The sequence below is a fragment of the Lithobates pipiens genome, unplaced genomic scaffold, assembly GCF_037356315.1.
Source record: "Lithobates pipiens isolate NorthernLeopardFrog02 unplaced genomic scaffold, aLitPip1_a1.2 Scaffold_19, whole genome shotgun sequence".
NCBI classification, from domain to species: Eukaryota; Metazoa; Chordata; class Amphibia; order Anura; family Ranidae; genus Lithobates; species Lithobates pipiens.
Genome location: NW_027507764.1, coordinates 591,531,884 through 591,548,695, shown reverse-complemented (window position 1 = coordinate 591,548,695; position 16,812 = coordinate 591,531,884). Strand labels below are relative to the sequence as shown.

The 16,812-nt window shown below is 44.0% G+C and overlaps 1 protein-coding gene and 1 pseudogene across 1 annotated transcript; one reads left to right on the top strand and one right to left on the bottom strand.

Moving 5' to 3' along the window:
• Positions 1 to 6,009: 6,009 nt before the first annotated feature.
• LOC143998136 (uncharacterized) lies at positions 6,010 to 9,368 on the top strand. The gene is made up of 2 exons (XM_077493877.1): positions 6,010 to 6,028; positions 7,774 to 9,368. Exons 1-2 carry the CDS (start codon positions 6,010 to 6,012, stop codon positions 9,366 to 9,368), a joined length of 1,614 nt encoding a protein of 537 aa, XP_077350003.1.
• LOC143999767 (U2 spliceosomal RNA) lies at positions 7,251 to 7,356 on the bottom strand (annotated as a pseudogene).
• Positions 9,369 to 16,812: the final 7,444 nt, after the last annotated feature.

The window sequence follows — 16,812 nt, the reverse complement described above, 5'->3', positions numbered from 1 at the left end:
GCAGATATGTGCGATTTTCAGAATGCAGATATGTGCGATTTACAGAATGCAGTTATGTGCAATTTAAAGGCTGCTGTATGCAGTTATGTGAAATTTACAGTTTCCAGAATGCGATTTACAGGTTGTAGATATGTGTGATTTAAGGGTTGTAGATATGTGCTATTTACAGAATGCGATTTACAGAATTCAGATATGTGCGATTTACAGAATGCGATTTACAGAATGCAGATATGTGGGATTTACAGGCTGCTGTATGCAGTTATGTGCAATTTACAGTTTGCAGAATGCAGTTATGTGCGATTTACAGAATGCAGATATGTGCAATTTACAGGTTGCAGAATGCAGATATGTGCGATTTTCAGAATGCAGATATGTGCAATTTACAGAATGCAGATATGTGCAATTTACAGGCTTCTGTATGCAGTTATGTTTAATTTACAGTTTGCAGAATGCAGATGTGTGCGATTTTCAGAATGCAGATATGTGCAATTTACAGGCTTCTGTATGCAGTTATGTTTAATTTACAGTTTGCAGAATGCAGATATCTGCGATTTACAGAATGCGAGTTACAGGTTGTAGATATGTGCGATTTACAGGTTGTAGATGTGCTATTTACAGAATGCAGATATGTGCGATTTACAGAATGCAGATATGTGCAATTTACAGAATGCGATTTACAGAATGCAGATATGTGCGATTTACAGGCTGCTGTATGCAGTTATGTGCAATTTACAGTTTGCAGAATGCAGTTATGTGCGATTTACAGAATGCAGATATGTGCAATTTACAGGTTGCAGAATGCAGATATGTGTGATTTAAAGGTTGCAGAAAAGGTGCCTGATGTGGTTATACACAAGATAGCCATGATTCATCTGCTTTAGTAAAAGCCCTGTGTATAATGTGCAGCCTGGTATATGATGTGCAGAGCCCCGTGTATAATGTGCATCCTGGTATATGATGTGTAGAGCCCGTGTATAATGTGCAGCCTGGTATATGATGTGCAGAGCCCCGTGTATAATGTGCAGCCTGGTATATGATGTGTAGAGCCCTGTGTATTATGTGCAGCCTGGTATATGATGTGTAGAGCCCAGTGTATAATGTGCAGCCTGGTATATGATGTGTAGAGCCCAGTGTATAATGTGCAGCCTGGTATATGATGTGTAGAGCCCGTGTATAATGTACAGCCTGGTATATGATGTGCAGAGCCCTGTGTATAATGTGCAGCCTGGTATATGATGTGTAGAGCCCAGTGTATAATGTGCAGCCTGGTATATGATGTGTAGAGCCCGGTGTATAATGTACAGCCTGGTATATGATGTGCAGAGCCCGGTGTATAATGTGCAGCCTGGTATATGATGTGCAGAGCCCGGTGCATAATGTGCAGCCTGGTATATGATGTGCAGAGCCCGGTGCATAATGTGCAGCCTGGTATATGATGTGCAGAGCCTGGTGTATAATTTGCAGCCTGGTATATGATGTGCAGAGCCCAGTGTATAATGTGCAGCCTGGTATATGATGTGCAGAGCCCTGTGTATATTATATAGCCTGGTATATGATGTGCAGAGCCCGGTGTATAATGTGCAGCCTGGTATATGATGTGCAGAGCCCGGTGTATAATGCACAGCCTGGTATATGATGTGTAGAGCCCAGTGTATAATGTGCAGCCTGGTATATGATGTGCAGAGCCCTGTGTATAATGTGTAGCCTTGTATATGATGTGTAGAGCCCTGTGTATAATGTGCAGCCTGGTATATGATGTGTAGAGCCCTGTGTATTATGTGCAGCCTGGTATATGATGTATAGAGCCCAGTGTATAATGTGCAGCCTGGTATATGATGTGTAGAGCCCAGTGTATAATGTGCAGCCTGGTATATGATGTGTAGAGCCCGTGTATAATGTGCAGCCTGGTATACGATATGTAGAGCCCGTGTATAATGTACAGCCTGGTATATGATGTGTAGAGCCCGTGTATAATGTACAGCCTGGTATATGATGTGTAGAGCCCAGTGTATAATGTGCAGCCTGGTATATGATGTGTCGAGCCCAGTGTATAATGTGCAGCCTGGTATACGATGTGTAGAGCCCGTGTATAATGTACAGCCTGGTATATGATGTGCAGAGCCCTGTGTATAATGTGCAGCCTGGTATATGATGTGTAGAGCCCAGTGTATAATGTGCAGCCTGGTATATGATGTGTAGAGCCCGGTGTGTAATGTGCAGCCTGGTATATGATGTGCAGAGCCCGGTGTATAATGTGCAGCCTGGTATATGCTGTGCAGAGCCCGGTGCATAATGTGCAGCCTGGTATATGATGTGCAGAGCCTGGTGTATAATGTGCAGCCTGGTATATGATGTGCAGAGCCCAGTGTATAATGTGCAGCCTGGTATATGATGTGCAGAGCCCGGTGTATAATATACAGCCTGGTATATGATGTGCAGAGCCCGGTGTATATTGTGCAGCCTGGTATATGATGTGTAGAGCCCAGTGTATAATGCGCAGCCTGGTATATGATGTGTAGAGCCTGGTGTATAATGTGCAGCGTGGTATATGATGTGCAGAGCCCAGTGTATAATGTGCAGCCTGGTATATGATGTGCAGAGCCCTGTGTATAATATACAGCCTGGTATATGATGTGCAGAGCTCGGTGTATAATGTGCAGCCTGGTATATGATGTGCAGAGCCCGGTGTATAATGCGCAGCCTGGTAAATGATGTGTAGAGCCCAGTGTATAATGTGCAGCCTGGTATATGATGTGTAGAGCCCGTGTATAATGTGCAGCCTGGTATATGATGTGTAGAGCCCTGTGTATAATGTGCAGCCTGGTATATGATGTGTAGAGCCCAGTGTATAATGTGCAGCCTGGTATATGATGTGTCGAGCCCGTGTATAATGTACAGCCTGGTATATGATGTGCAGAGCCCTGTGTATAATGTGCAGCCTGGTATATGATGTGCAGAGCCCGGTGTATAATGTGCAGCCTGGTATATGATGTGTAGAGCCCGGTGTATAATGTGCAGCCTGGTATATGATGTGCAGAGCCCGGTGTATAATGTGCAGCCTGGTATATGATGTGCAGAGCCCGGTGTATAATGTGCAGCCTGGTATATGATGTGCAGAGCCCGGTGTATAATGTGCAGCCTGGTATATGATGTGCAGAGCCCGGTGTATAATGTGCAGCCTGGTATATGATGTGCAGAGCCCGGTGTATAATGTGCAGCCTGGTATATGATGTGTAGAGCCCGGTGTATAATGTGCAACCTGGTATATGATGTGCACAGCCCGGTGTATAATGTACAGCCTAGTATATGATGTGCACAGCCCTGTGCATAATATGCAGCCTGGTATATGATGTGCAGAGCCCGGTGTATAATGTGCAGCCTGGTATATGATGTGCAGAGCCCGGTGTATGATGTGCAGAGCCCGGTTGTGAGAAGTGGGAGGGCCCAAATCTGAAGGGGTGGGGTCTTGCGCCCCCCCATCCTAAAATTTCACCAGCCGCCACTGACTATCAACTATCACTGATGTCATTTGCAGTTTTACCTTCTGAGAGACTTTTAAGTGTCCGTGGTTTTTTTTCAGTGCTGCACTACTATGTATTTAATGTCTGTTTGAGGTTTTTTGTTATAGTTACCTTTAGTGATCAGCTGCTGTGTTACATTTTTAAAGTTATTATTATTTTGCGCTGACTGACTCCATATTTTCTATTCGAACCTGAGATAAGCAGTGCACAGGGGGCAGTAGGTCAGTGGGTGTGTGTGGGGGGGGGGGGCATGGTAGAGTATAGGAGTCAGCAGGTCGGAGCACATGGGGTCAGGAGGGCACGATATGTGTGTGTGTGGGGGGGGGGCAGGAGGACACATTACACAGGGAGAAGCAGGGCACATTATGGGGCACATAGGGCACATTACAGGCTGGGGGGGGGCACAGTAGGACACATTACATGGGGTGGAGCAGGGAACATTATAGAGTACATTACATGGGGGTGGCAGAGGGGCACATTATGGGGCACAGCAGGGCACATTATGGGGGCTATCAGGGCACATTATGAGGCACAGCAGAGAACATTATATGGGGCAGGAGGGCACATTATGGTGTACAGCAGAGCATATTATGGGGAATTTTACATGGGGGCAAGAGGACACATAATGGGACACAGCAGGACAAATTACATGGGGATGAGAGGGCAGATTATGGGTCACAGCAGGGGATATTGCATGGTGCAAGAGGGCACATTTTAGGGCACAGTTTGGTGCTCACAGCAGGGTACATTATGGGGCACAGAATGATGTATCATTCACACAGGGCACATCATGGGGCATACAGTAGGACTCAGGGCACATCACAGGGCACACAGGATGGAACTTGGCGCACAGTGGGGCACATAGTAGGGTATGGGGCACACAGTAGGACACATCATAGGGCACACCGCAGGGAACACAGTAGGGCATAGCACAGGGCAAACAGTGCCCCTCATATGTGTAAATCACCCTGCGTCTATTAGGGGCACAGGGTGACTGAGAACCTCACTATGATCTGTGCTATTTAGACACACTGCACAGCCACACTGGAATGTTGTATATATGTATATATTGTGTGTTTTCTCGTGCTGTTGTGGACTCTTTGCTGTGATTGTTTGGGGTGGGATTGTATTCCAAAGTTCTATTGTATCTATCTGCCTTGGATATTATGGGATGTGTATGTAGATTAGCTGTGAGATTGGTGGGGTGAATTCCTCCAACAGCTCTCACTGCTGATAAGACTGTTTATTGATGATAAATTTGAATACACCTGACCTGTGTGCCTATTGTGATTGGACAGTTTACCCCACCCCGAATCCAAGGGGGGGGGGGGTGTCTCTGAGTTATATATCTGTTGTAACATGTGCTTGAATAAAGGAGTTTGATGTTGTTGTTCACCCTACAGTGAGTTATGGCTGGTGACTGGGTGAGCTAAGGGGTCTTGGATAGTGCTGGTTCTGGACAGAGGAAGCATTTACGGCAGACATAGACCTGTTGAGGACAGGGATTTGTCACAGGGACAAAGGGTACGACTTGGTCCACCTAGCTAGAAGGCCTGGCGGACCCCTCTCCTCATGGCCAGCCCAAAGAGAGACCCCCCCCAGGTTCAGGGGAAGAAGTAACCTAAGGGCCACACATCCTCCCTGTAGACTTCAGAGCAAGACCATGGACTCACACCGTCCCTCCATCCAGTGAGAAAAAAAAAAACACACATACAGAAGGATAAATAAAATAAATAAATACAAAGTGCACCGGTTAGGTCCTGAGGCCTGATAACAAAAATTGCCCCAGACTTAGTCAGAAGGCCTATCTCTATAAGGCACAGTGCAGAAAAAGTTTTTAGTGCTGTGGTGTGACCATGGGCCTTTTCACACTGTGGGGTCCCACACCAAAATGTTACTAAGAGCACCCCTAGGGTGACCACTCCTCAAGAGGCACAGACATGGCAGACTCTCTTCCTTCCCAGCCCATGGCTAGACAAGGTAGAGCCACTCAAACCAGAAGGAACTGAGCCTCTCAAGTCTTGAATTACTACCGTGCCCCAACTGCCAGTTGGCACCCCAGTTTATGTTCCAGTCGGTACTAGCCTTCAGAGCCCCCATCATAGAAGCAGGGATACTATATTTCCAGTGATCCCAGCCCCTCAGGAATGACGGCATAGCACCCCTACTGGAAACGGAAAAGAACAGATACTAAGCAAAACCAAAGAAATCCCCAGCTCAAATTACCAACCAGCCTGCAACCTACCAAATCATCCCATCTAACAGTATGAGTTAAAAATAGGGAGTTAGTTTGCACACATTTACAAATACATGCGTTAGTTACAGAGCCTCGTCAAGGTACTGCAGTATTTTTTGTAGTCCTAACTAAATTTTGAGAGCCTCCATAGTAGACGCACATAATGGATAGGCAGGGGGCAGGTAAACCTGGATGCAGACCACCCCCCCTTAAAAGGTATAGGGGTGCACTGGACACCCAACACATAGCACCATGGCAGCAAAGGTGTCCAGTACTTCAACAGTACACACAATTCGCCAGTTCTCCCACCTATAATTGGCCATCACAGCAAGGGCAAGGCATGCAAGACAAAACCAAAGAACTACAGAAAATTTTGGGGTGCCTTGACGGGGCTTTGTAGCTTACGCATGTATTTGCAAATGTGTGCAAACTAAACCCCTGTATCATACTTGCCAACAGTGCCAATTTTCCCAGGACAACCCCGATTTTTGGACCCTCTTCCCGATCAGAGTCCATCCCGATGAAAATCCCGGGATTTTCCTTTAGTCCTGGGAATTAAGACTGTTTTTGGCAAAGACCGCAGCGAGCTGCCACCGCCACGAGATCTCTTTCTGGCTTTCTCTGTGTATACAATGGAGAGGGTAGGGGACTCCGATCCATGCTGCCAATCAGCTTCTCGCATCAGTGTACATGTAGACAATTCTCTTGTACACTGAAGTCGATTGACTGCACGGATCGGAGGCCCCTCCCCTCTCCACTGAACAAACGGGGAAAGACGGGAAATGGAGCTGCCACCAACCCTCCACCCCGTGTGTCCGACGAGAGGGGGGCACTGATGTAAAGGTGGGCTCCACTGGGGACACCAGATGTAAGGAGGGGCTCTGCTGGGGACACCTGATGACATCTGGTGGCAGGCGATGGTGGCAAGTGACACGCTCAGGGCTCCCATTGATTCCGCATTATGGTGAGTTGAATGACTTAATTTTATATTACAATGTAATAATAGAAATAATGTGCTTCCATCATCCTGACACCATAACAACCATGGTCCCGGGATGATAGAAGCGCCAACACCAGGTGTTTGGAGTATCTTTATCTGCTGATTGTTAAACTTTCTGAAATTTTCTATTGTGTTGTAGGATCTGGGCCTGCTGTCCCTCCACCCACCGTTCTTTCCTTCCTCTTCTCTCCTTCCCTCCCTATTCCTTTCTTTCTCCCTTGTTTATCTCAGACTCAAACCATACCCCTTTGAGCCACGCCCCATTCAAACCACACCCATGTTCCTTTAAACCATGCCCATTTTTCACACTCTGCGTTTCCGTCCTCCTAATTATAATAAGACTCTGCCTACAGACAAAAAAGTGTCCTCATAAATTTTTTGAGAATGTTGGCAACTATGCTGTATTTAGACAGGATAATTTGGTTGGTTAGCAGGCTGGTCGGTAAGTTGAGCTGGGATTTCTTTGGTTTTGTTTTGCATGTGTTGACCTTCCATGTGCTACTTGCTGCAAAAGCCAGTTTTAGGTGAGGGCAGTGGCCATTTGTTGTATTGAAGAACAGATACTACACTTGATCTTAGCCAAAAGGCCGAGAAGTAGCTTGGAAATGTAAGTGCCCTAATATTAAATGTCAGAAGCTACAGTATTTATAGCTGCTGACCTTTAATTAAAGCTCCTCTTTAATTCATAGAGTTCCCTGGGTACCCCCATTGCAACAATACATTTAACAGCAGCCCGGAGTGGGGATACAGTAATGTATTCATTGTTTTTTTTTTTTTAAAGAACATTAAAAAATATGTTGCAACTTTGTTGCTTCTGCTGTCCCGTTGACCTATAGATATTTGTGACAGGAGCTGTTTTTTGCTTATTCGGTAAAACAGTGCATAGAACGTGATAGGGCTTTGCCCACCTCGCCATAACTTGTCTGCTTGTGCCCTTGTATGATATTCAGTGTTTGGTGACTTGTTGTAGTGATCATATAAATATATTAATAACTGTGTGTATGTGGATTTTGTAGGTACTGAACGCGGCCTTTCTACGGTAGAAGATTGTAAAAGGTCTCTACTGGAGAATCTGAAAAAATACATGAGCTGCACAGAGAAGGTTGGATCTCTGACCATTTACAAGAGGAAAATGGAGGATGTAAAGCAGCAGAGTAAAGGGGAATTTAAAACAGTGAAGCTCAATAAGAAAAACAAAGTGATCATGATGGTTGGTGAAACCGGATCCGGTAAAACAACCCTGATTAATGCTATGATCAACTACATCTTTGGTGTGGAGTGGAAGGATGATCAACGGATTCAGATAATTGAAGAGAAAAGTGGGAAGAGTCAAGCCCACAGCCAAACATCGAGTATCACCACGTACCAGATCCACCATGAAGATGGCTTCCGAATCCCGTACTCCATAACCATTATTGACACTCCGGGGTTTGGAGACACCAGAGGGAAACATCATGATGAGCAAATCATGCAGAAGATACAAGAATTTTTTTCTAAATGCGAATTCACGGAAATTGATGCGATTTGTTTTGTGGTTCAGTCATCTTTGGCTCAGTTAACTCCAACAAAGGCGTACATCTATGATAAAATTATATCAATTTTTGGGAAAGACATCAAGGATAATATACTCTTCTTCACCACCTTCTCTGATCTCCAGGAACCGAGCGTTCTCTCTGCAATTACTGAGGCTGACGTTCCCTGTGCAAAATCTAAAGATGGAAAACCTGTGTATTTTATGGTCAATAACGGCATGCTGTACGCTGATAACCATCCTGATCAAGTTGGTAAACATGTCTACAAGACTTGGGAAATGCAGTGGGAAATGGGAATGGAAAGCATTGAGGAATTTTTTTTACAATATTTGCCTGGATTAGCCAGTAAAGATTTAACTTTAACAAAGGAAGTTCTAGTAAAAAGAAATGCTTTGGAGATAACTTTGGATGGACTTGGCCGAAACATTGAGGTGGTGACCGGGAAACAGCATGAATTGGAGCAAACCGAGAGAGCTCTGACTAAAAACAGGGCGGAGGTTAAAAAGAATGAAAATTTTGAGTATGAAGTGACGGAAACTGTAATAAGAAAGGTAGACTCATCCAAATACTCAACCAACTGCAAGGAGTGCAGCTCTACATGTCATCAAGACTGCCCCGTGGCTGCTGACTACCTGGTTTATTTATGTGAAGTTTTTAATTACAGGGGAATTTGTCGTGTGTGTAATCATCGCACCAGAACACACCTTTTAGAAAAGTCTTACTGGGAAACTTTTGTTGAAACCAAAAAGAAGACGTATTTTGATATTAAAGGAAAATATGAAAAAGCTGAGAAGTTCATGGCTCTAGTAGATGTTTTCTTAAAATTGAAGGAAGACATTAAGAAGGCAGAGGATGAGGTACGGGAACTTACTGGGGAGATTGCTGAGATCCTCAAACGTCTCCAGGAGATCGCCTTAAAACCAAACCCGATGTTTGCTGTGGATTACATAAAGCTGCTCATCGAAAAAGAGAAGCGGGAAGGAGAGACTGGATTTTTGGAGAGAATTAAAATAATGGAACAAAACATAAAAAAATTTGAATGTTTTGGTAAAATTCCATCCGACAAATGGCAAAACTGAAAAAAAAACAAGGTGCCATTGTAAATTTGATTGGTCCCAGTTATTTTTTTTTGATTAAGCAGTTCTCCAATGCCTCCCATCTCACTGATTTTTATAAATATTAGAGAACAAAATACCCGTGTGTGCCTCAGGCTATACTCGCCGTTTTCCCTTTTTACCCATCCATACCATATAGAGCATGTGATGATTAGTGAATACATAGACAGACCCATTTGGAATTTCAGTACTTATAGTACTTCCAGCATGTTTTCTGCCATCACAGTGTTGGAGCCAATGAAATTATATCTGATGTTCTTCAAGCACTAATAAACGGTTTTATCCAAGTTTTAAAGTAAGCATTGTTGCGTCTATAAGAGAACTTATCATCATTTGGATAATCCAAGCATTTAGTCTATCATGAATGCTGCTGCCAGACTCATCCACCTTACCAATGACTCAGTGTCCTCCATTCCTCTCCCCCAATCCCTCCACTGGTCTCCGTTCAGTATCTTCCACCGCTCTCCGCCAATTCCTCCACTAATCTCCATTCAGTATCTTCCACCCCTCTCCGCCAATCCCTCCACTGGTCTCCATTCAGTGTCCTCCATTCCTCTCCCCCAATCCCTCCACTGGTCTCTATTCAGTATCTTCCACCCCTCTCCTCCAATCCCTCCACTGGTCTCCATTCAGTATCTTCCACCCCTCTCCTCCAATCCCTCCACTAATCTCCATTCAGTATCTTCCACCCCTCTCCTCCAATCCCTCCACTGGTCTCCATTCAGTGTCCTCCATTCCTCTCCCCCAATCCCTCCACTGGTCTCCATTCAGTATCCTCCACCCCTCTCCTCCAATCCCTCCACTGGTCTCCATTCAGTATCTTCCACCCCTCTCCTCCAATCCCTCCACTGGTCTCCATTCAGTATCCTCCACCCCTCTCCTCCAATCCCTCCACTGGTCTCCATTCAGTACCTTCCACCCCTCTCCTCCAATCCCTCCACTGGTCTCCATTCAGTATCTTCCACCCCTCTCCTCCAATCCCTCCACTGGTCTCCATTCATTTTTTTTTTTTTTCACAATAAAAGGAAGTTTATTGTAGATGATGAACAATAACAAAGAATGGTAAGGACAAGCCAATGTATACAACTTATGAGCTTTCAAATGGTGAGACATAGTTCCAAGTAATTGCATTGTACATAAATATTAAAGTATATGGAGTTCACAATTTGATCAACTCAAAGTATGCAAATAGTATTTCTTATTGTTAAGTAATGAAAGGGGAAAAGGGAAAGAGGGAAAGAGACCACGTCATGGACTACCAGATACCCAAAATTGAAGGTCTATACATTTATTTAAGTTAAAGTTTAGTGAGTCAAGGGGATTTATCCATCCCGAATGTATCATGCCTTCTACGAGACCCAGAATTAATCATTTAGATAGAGTTCTAAAGGGGTCTGAGGTAATAAAAGTATGCCAAGGTTTCCACATCAAATGGAATTGTTCGGTGTTTTCTTGTTTGGTAGCAATAATTTCTTCCATATTGTTAATTAAGCTAATTTTTGAAAGCCAATCTTTAATCGAGGGGATGTTTGGTGAGTTCCAATGTAGGGGAATCAGGCTCTTTGCTGCATTGAGCAGATCCCGAATCAGAAACTTCTTACAGGATTTGTATGAGAGGTGTGTTATGTGGAGAAGACACCAAGCAGCATTTATATCCATTGTGTAGCCTGTAATGTGTTTGATCCAGTGTTTCACCTGGATCCAGAAAGGCTGAATGTTGGGGCAGCTCCACCATAAATGAAAAAATGAATCTGTATCATCTCTGCATCTCCAGCAAATGTCGGACCCCCCGGGAGACCAATGTTTTTTTTTGTTGGTGTGATATACCACTGTGATCGTATTTTATAAGAGGTTTTTTGTAAACGAGAGCTCAAAGAGCATTTGTGTGTGAAGACATTTGCCTTTTCCCATTGAGAGTCCGAGATCTGCATTTGGAGATCCCTTTCCCATAAAGCTTTATACCTGTCAGGGGAATCCGACATTGGCTTGATGAGCCAACTGTACAATAGGGAGGTAGTTTTTTTGATCGGTTCCTTCTTGGCGCAGATTTTTTCGAAATTGGTAAGAGGTCTAAAAAAGGCCTCTTTGTTTTTATTGTTTAAGATGAAATCTTGGATTTGTGTATAGTTCCAAAGGGTCAAGGGATACGATCCAAACTCACATCTCAAATCAACAAACCCCTTCATGTGGTTATTAGAGAGGCAGTGAGAGACCACCATAGGTTCCTTAGGGTAGTTTCTAAACAATTTTTTGTTATTCAGACCTGGAGGAAAATCTGGATTATTAGCTAGTGAGGTAAGAGGGCTTGGTGTTGATGAGATTCCGTGTTTTTTAGCAATTTTGTGGAAAATTTTTAATGTGGTATTGACCAAGGGGTGACCTTTGATGTTAAGTGGGGTTGTGGAATAGTTGGACCATGGTAAAAATGGAATAGACAGATTCGAACTCGCCTTCTCCAGACAGACCCAATCTTTACAGTGCTCATGGCAATGCCAATCTATGATTCTGGCGAGGTGCGATGCATAATAGTACTTCCTGAAATCAGGCAGACCTATGCCCCCTTTTGGTTTGGGTTTCTGCAACAAGTTAAGTCGTACATGAGGTCTCTTGTTTGCCCAGAGAAATTTACTCTGCAAACTTGTTAGTTGCCTGAAAAAGGAGTTTGGGATGTCTATAGGGAGCGTATGAAACAAATAAAGCAATCTTGGCAATACAGCCATCTTTAATATGGCCGCCCTGCCAAACCATGAGAACTTCCCACTATTCCATCTTTTGAGATCTGCTTCTATTTTCTTAATCAGGGGATGAAAATTGCAGGCGAATAGGGAGTCAAAATTTGGAGTGATGTGGACACCTAGATATTGTAAACATGTGGATTCCCATTTGAATGGGCAGTTGGCTCTAGTCTGACGTTCAGTATCTTGCGAGAGGTTAAGACCTAATGTTTAACATTTCTTATGGTTAATTTTGAAATTTGATAATGTGCGGAATTCTTGGAAGACCTTCAAAAGGTTTGGAATTGAGATGTGAGGTTGGGTTATATAGAAAAGTAAATCATCGGCGTATGCTGCAACCTTGAATTCCCTTCCGTCCATCACAAAACCATGTATGTCTGTTTGGAGATTGATGGTTCTAATCAGTGGTTCAATGGATAAAATAAAGAGAAGGGGTGACAAGGTGCAGCCTTGTCTTGTTCCGTTATTAATTTTTACAGGTTTGGAAAGGATCCCATTTACTTTAATTTTAGCGCTTGGGTTGGAATAAAATGCCCTGACCCATTTCATCAGACCAGAGCCAAAGCCCACATGTTCACACACTCGGAACATGTAGTCCCAGTCGACTCGGTCAAAGGCCTTCTCTGCATCAGTAGACAAGAGAAGGCCCTCGACTTTGTCCCTTGCAGCTCTGTGGATTAGGTTTAGTGTCTTGGTGGTATTATCTTTTGCCTCTCGATTTGGCATAAAGCCCACTTGCTCTGGGCCTATAAGTTTCCCTAACAGGGGTCTAATTCTGTTTGCTATGATCTTCGCTAGGATGTCGATAGTGTCATCTTTATTGGGTTTAAGGAGAACGGTTATATGTGCCATTAGAAACTCAGGGGAGGCTTGGTGACCTAATCTGATAGCATTCAGTGCCTTGGATAAAGGTTCTGTGAGGATATCAGAAAAGACTCTATAATATTGAGATGTAAGCCCATCAGGACCCAGGTTTTTACCGGTGGCTAGGTCTTTTATGGCTTTTGTGACTTCGAAAGAAGAAATAGGGTGATCTAGGATATCAGCCTCATCTTTAGATAACGTTGGCATATTGCAATTGGAGAGATAGTTGGAGAAGGCCTGGTTCCTGATTCCTGATTCTGCCAGGGGATTATTTTGAGAATGTATATTGTACAATGACGAGTAGAAAGAATGGAATATGTCTGCAATTTTAGAGGGATCATGTGTCATTGTACCATCTTTGGATCATATGAATGTTGTTGGATAGGATGGATTCTTTTAAAGCCCTGGCTAGAATCCTGCCACTTTTATCGCCTTGATCGTAATAGATGGCTTTTTTGAAGAATAGAAATCTCCTTGTATTGTTGTCCAACATTTCCTGCAGTTCTTTTCTCGCTTTCGTAAGTTCAGGTAGGTTTATTTGGGCCAAAGATTGTTTGTGAATCAGTTCTAATTTTGTGATTTTTTGTAATAATTCAGTGATATATTTTTCTTTTTTTCTTTTCTTTCTGGCGCCCCACTTAATCAATTCTCCTCTGACCACACTTTTGTGTGCCTCCCAGATTATCAGGGGAGATACATCTGGCGTGTCGTTCAGGGAGAAGTAACTCGTGAGCGTTTCTTGAATCTGAGCAAAGATATTAGGGTCTGTGAGGAGGGAGGCATTTAGCCTCCAACAAAAGGTCCGTTTCTGGCTATTTTTAATATGTAATTTAATGGAAATGGGTGCATGGTCAGATAAGGTGATAGAACCTATCTCTGCTCTCATGAGATCATGTAGATCCCTTTGGGTAATAAAAAGAAGATCTATTCGGGAGTAGCGTTTGTGTGCATTCGAATAAAAGGTGAAGTCCCTGTCTGTGGGGTGTAGTATGCACCAGGTGTCTAGAAGGGTCAAGGATTTGAGAAGAGTCTTTATTTTTTTAAGTATATTATATGCCATACAGGATTTGCCCGAGGAATCATCTTGTTTGGGTTCCAGGGGGATATTGAAATCTCCTCCCAAGATGATGCATCCCTCTGCAAAGCTCTTTAGTTCGTCGATTATCAATTGGCAGAAGGAAACATGTGCCCTGTTTGGGAAATAGACATTAGCCAGTGTGACTGGTTTGCCATTCATGGACCCTTTTAAGAAAATGTATCTGCCATCCGGATCTGATAATTGGTGTTGTGTAGTAAAGAGCGATTCCTTACTAAGGAGAATTGCGACTCCTTTTGTTTTCGCATGTGTATTTGTGGCATGGAAGGCTTCTGTAAAGAAATTATTTGTTAATCTGGGTATTTGGTGTCCTTTGAAGTGAGTTTCTTGTAAGAAAACAATTTGTGGTCTACTTTTTTTAAGTTCATTAAGGAGTTTGTTTCTTTTTTCAGGTGTATTTAAGCCATTTACATTAGGGGATACGACTTTAGGTGCGTGACCCACACCCAAATATGCCATACTGCAAAAGTCTAGAGGGGTCCTTAAGTGAATAAAGAATAGTAGAAGAGAGATAAAGAATATAGGAAATTGAGGGGAATGAGGGGGAAGAGCAGAGAGGAAAAGAGATAAAAAAAAAAAGGGGAGAAGGGGGGAAGAAAAGAAGACAAAAACAAAAACAAAAGGGGGAAGTAGGTTATATATTTATATCTTGTCACGTTGGTCTCCATTCAGTGTCTTCCACCCCTCTCCTCCAATCCCTCCACTGGTCTCCATTCAGTATCTTCCACCCCTCTCCACCAATCCCTCCACTGGTCTCCATTCAGTATTTTCCACCCCTCTCCACCAATCCCTCCACTGGTCTCCATTCAGTATCTTCCACCCCTCTCCTCCAATCCCCCCACTGGTCTCCATTCAGTATCTTCCACCCCTCTCCGCCAATCCCTCCACTGGTCTCCATTCAGTATCTTCCACCCCTCTCCACCAATCCCTCCACTGGTCTCCATCCAGTATCTTCCACCCCTCTCCGCCAATCCCTCCACTGGTCTCCATTCAGTATCTTCCACCCCTCTCCACCAATCCCTCCACTGGTCTCCATTCAGTATCTTCCACCCCTCTCCTCCAATCCCCCCACTGGTCTCCATTCAGTATCTTCCACCCCTCTCCGCCAATCCCTCCACTGGTCTCCATCCAGTATCTTCCACCCCTCTCCGCCAATCCCTCCACTGGTCTCCATTCAGTATCTTCCACCCCTCTCCACCAATCCCTGCACTGGCTTCCAACAAATTCAATTCAAAATACGAACAATAACTTACAAAGCCATCAACAACTCAGCCCCCAGCTACATCACTAGCCTAGTCTCAAAGTACCAACCTAATCATTCTCTTCATTCCTCTGAAGACCTTCTCATCGTCTGCTTCAATGCTCGCCTCCAGGACTTTTCCAGAGCCTCTCCCATCCTATGGAACTCCCTACCCCATCTATTCACCTATCTCCTTCTCTATCCACTTCTAGACGATCCCTAAAAACCCTTCTCTTCAGAGAGGCCTATCCTTCCCTCACCTATCAACCGGACTTTCACTTTCTCCATAAAGGGGAATGCATAGATAATTTATTTAAACTGTCCTGGAAATATACAATGTATACACTTTGCTCTGTGTTTCCATTAATTAAAGTTTAGACCTAGAGCTACCAAGGAGATGTTTACTGATCAGTAATGATTGATTAGGAATAGCAATGGATGGAACACATGGCTCCCTATGGAGTAAGATACACAAGTTCCATGCAGAGGCGATCAATGTCACATGATCATAAATTGCTCCAATCACACACCACCAACCTCGGCAATATTCTTCTGCATGCTGCATCTGTAGAACTTATTCCACATTTCATTTGTTTAGCAATCAGTTGCTTCTTCTGGTGATTTTAGCGGCACAGTTGAGGTGTTCCATCGGCCAGGTCACGGCCTTCCATCTGCTGGGTGACAGCCTGACAGAGTTCACAGTGTAAAGATCTGATGGGGATCACTTTCCCCCTGCAGAGCCGCAGGGTGACAGTAACAGCGGGCACAGTCTCTGCAGAGTGCTGCTACTGTACAGTGATCACCCCAATAGATGGGCACAGAGTCTGTAGATAAAGAGTGCAGGAACACAGGCACCGACAGCAGGGGAAAGTGATCCCCGCCAGCTACTGTCACACCGCAGAAAAGTGCGGGAAAACAATCGGTGTGGGGGGCAGGAGAGACAAGCTGCAGGTCTGCACACCTCCCAACTTTTTGAGATGGGAATGAGGAACATTTTAGCAAAAGTAGGTAGGCATAGGACACACCCCCTGCCACGCCCTCTAAAGAGAATTATACATAAAAAATGATTATTTAAACCCACAAGTGCTTTTTTACCTCTATTATTCCTTAATATTGGCTTTTGAAATTTACAAATGCAGCAATTTAGAAATTGGATGAAATTTATTGCGCTGGGAAACACTTTTTGAAAGATAAAACGTTCATATTATATAAAACCATATGGATCAGACCAAAATGAGGGACAAATGAGGAGGAAAGAGGGACAGAGGGACATTGTTCTAAATCAGGGACAGTCCCTTTGAAATAAGGGACAGTTGGGACGGGAGCTGTGGGTATGGAGAAACGCTGGGTACTGCAACCTCTATGCCACAAGTATAATTGGGCACAGTGAGCAACAGGGTAAGGAAAGCATACCGACCATCAGCATAAAGGGGTACCCTGACCACCAAAGAAAGGGGTACCCTGACCACCAAA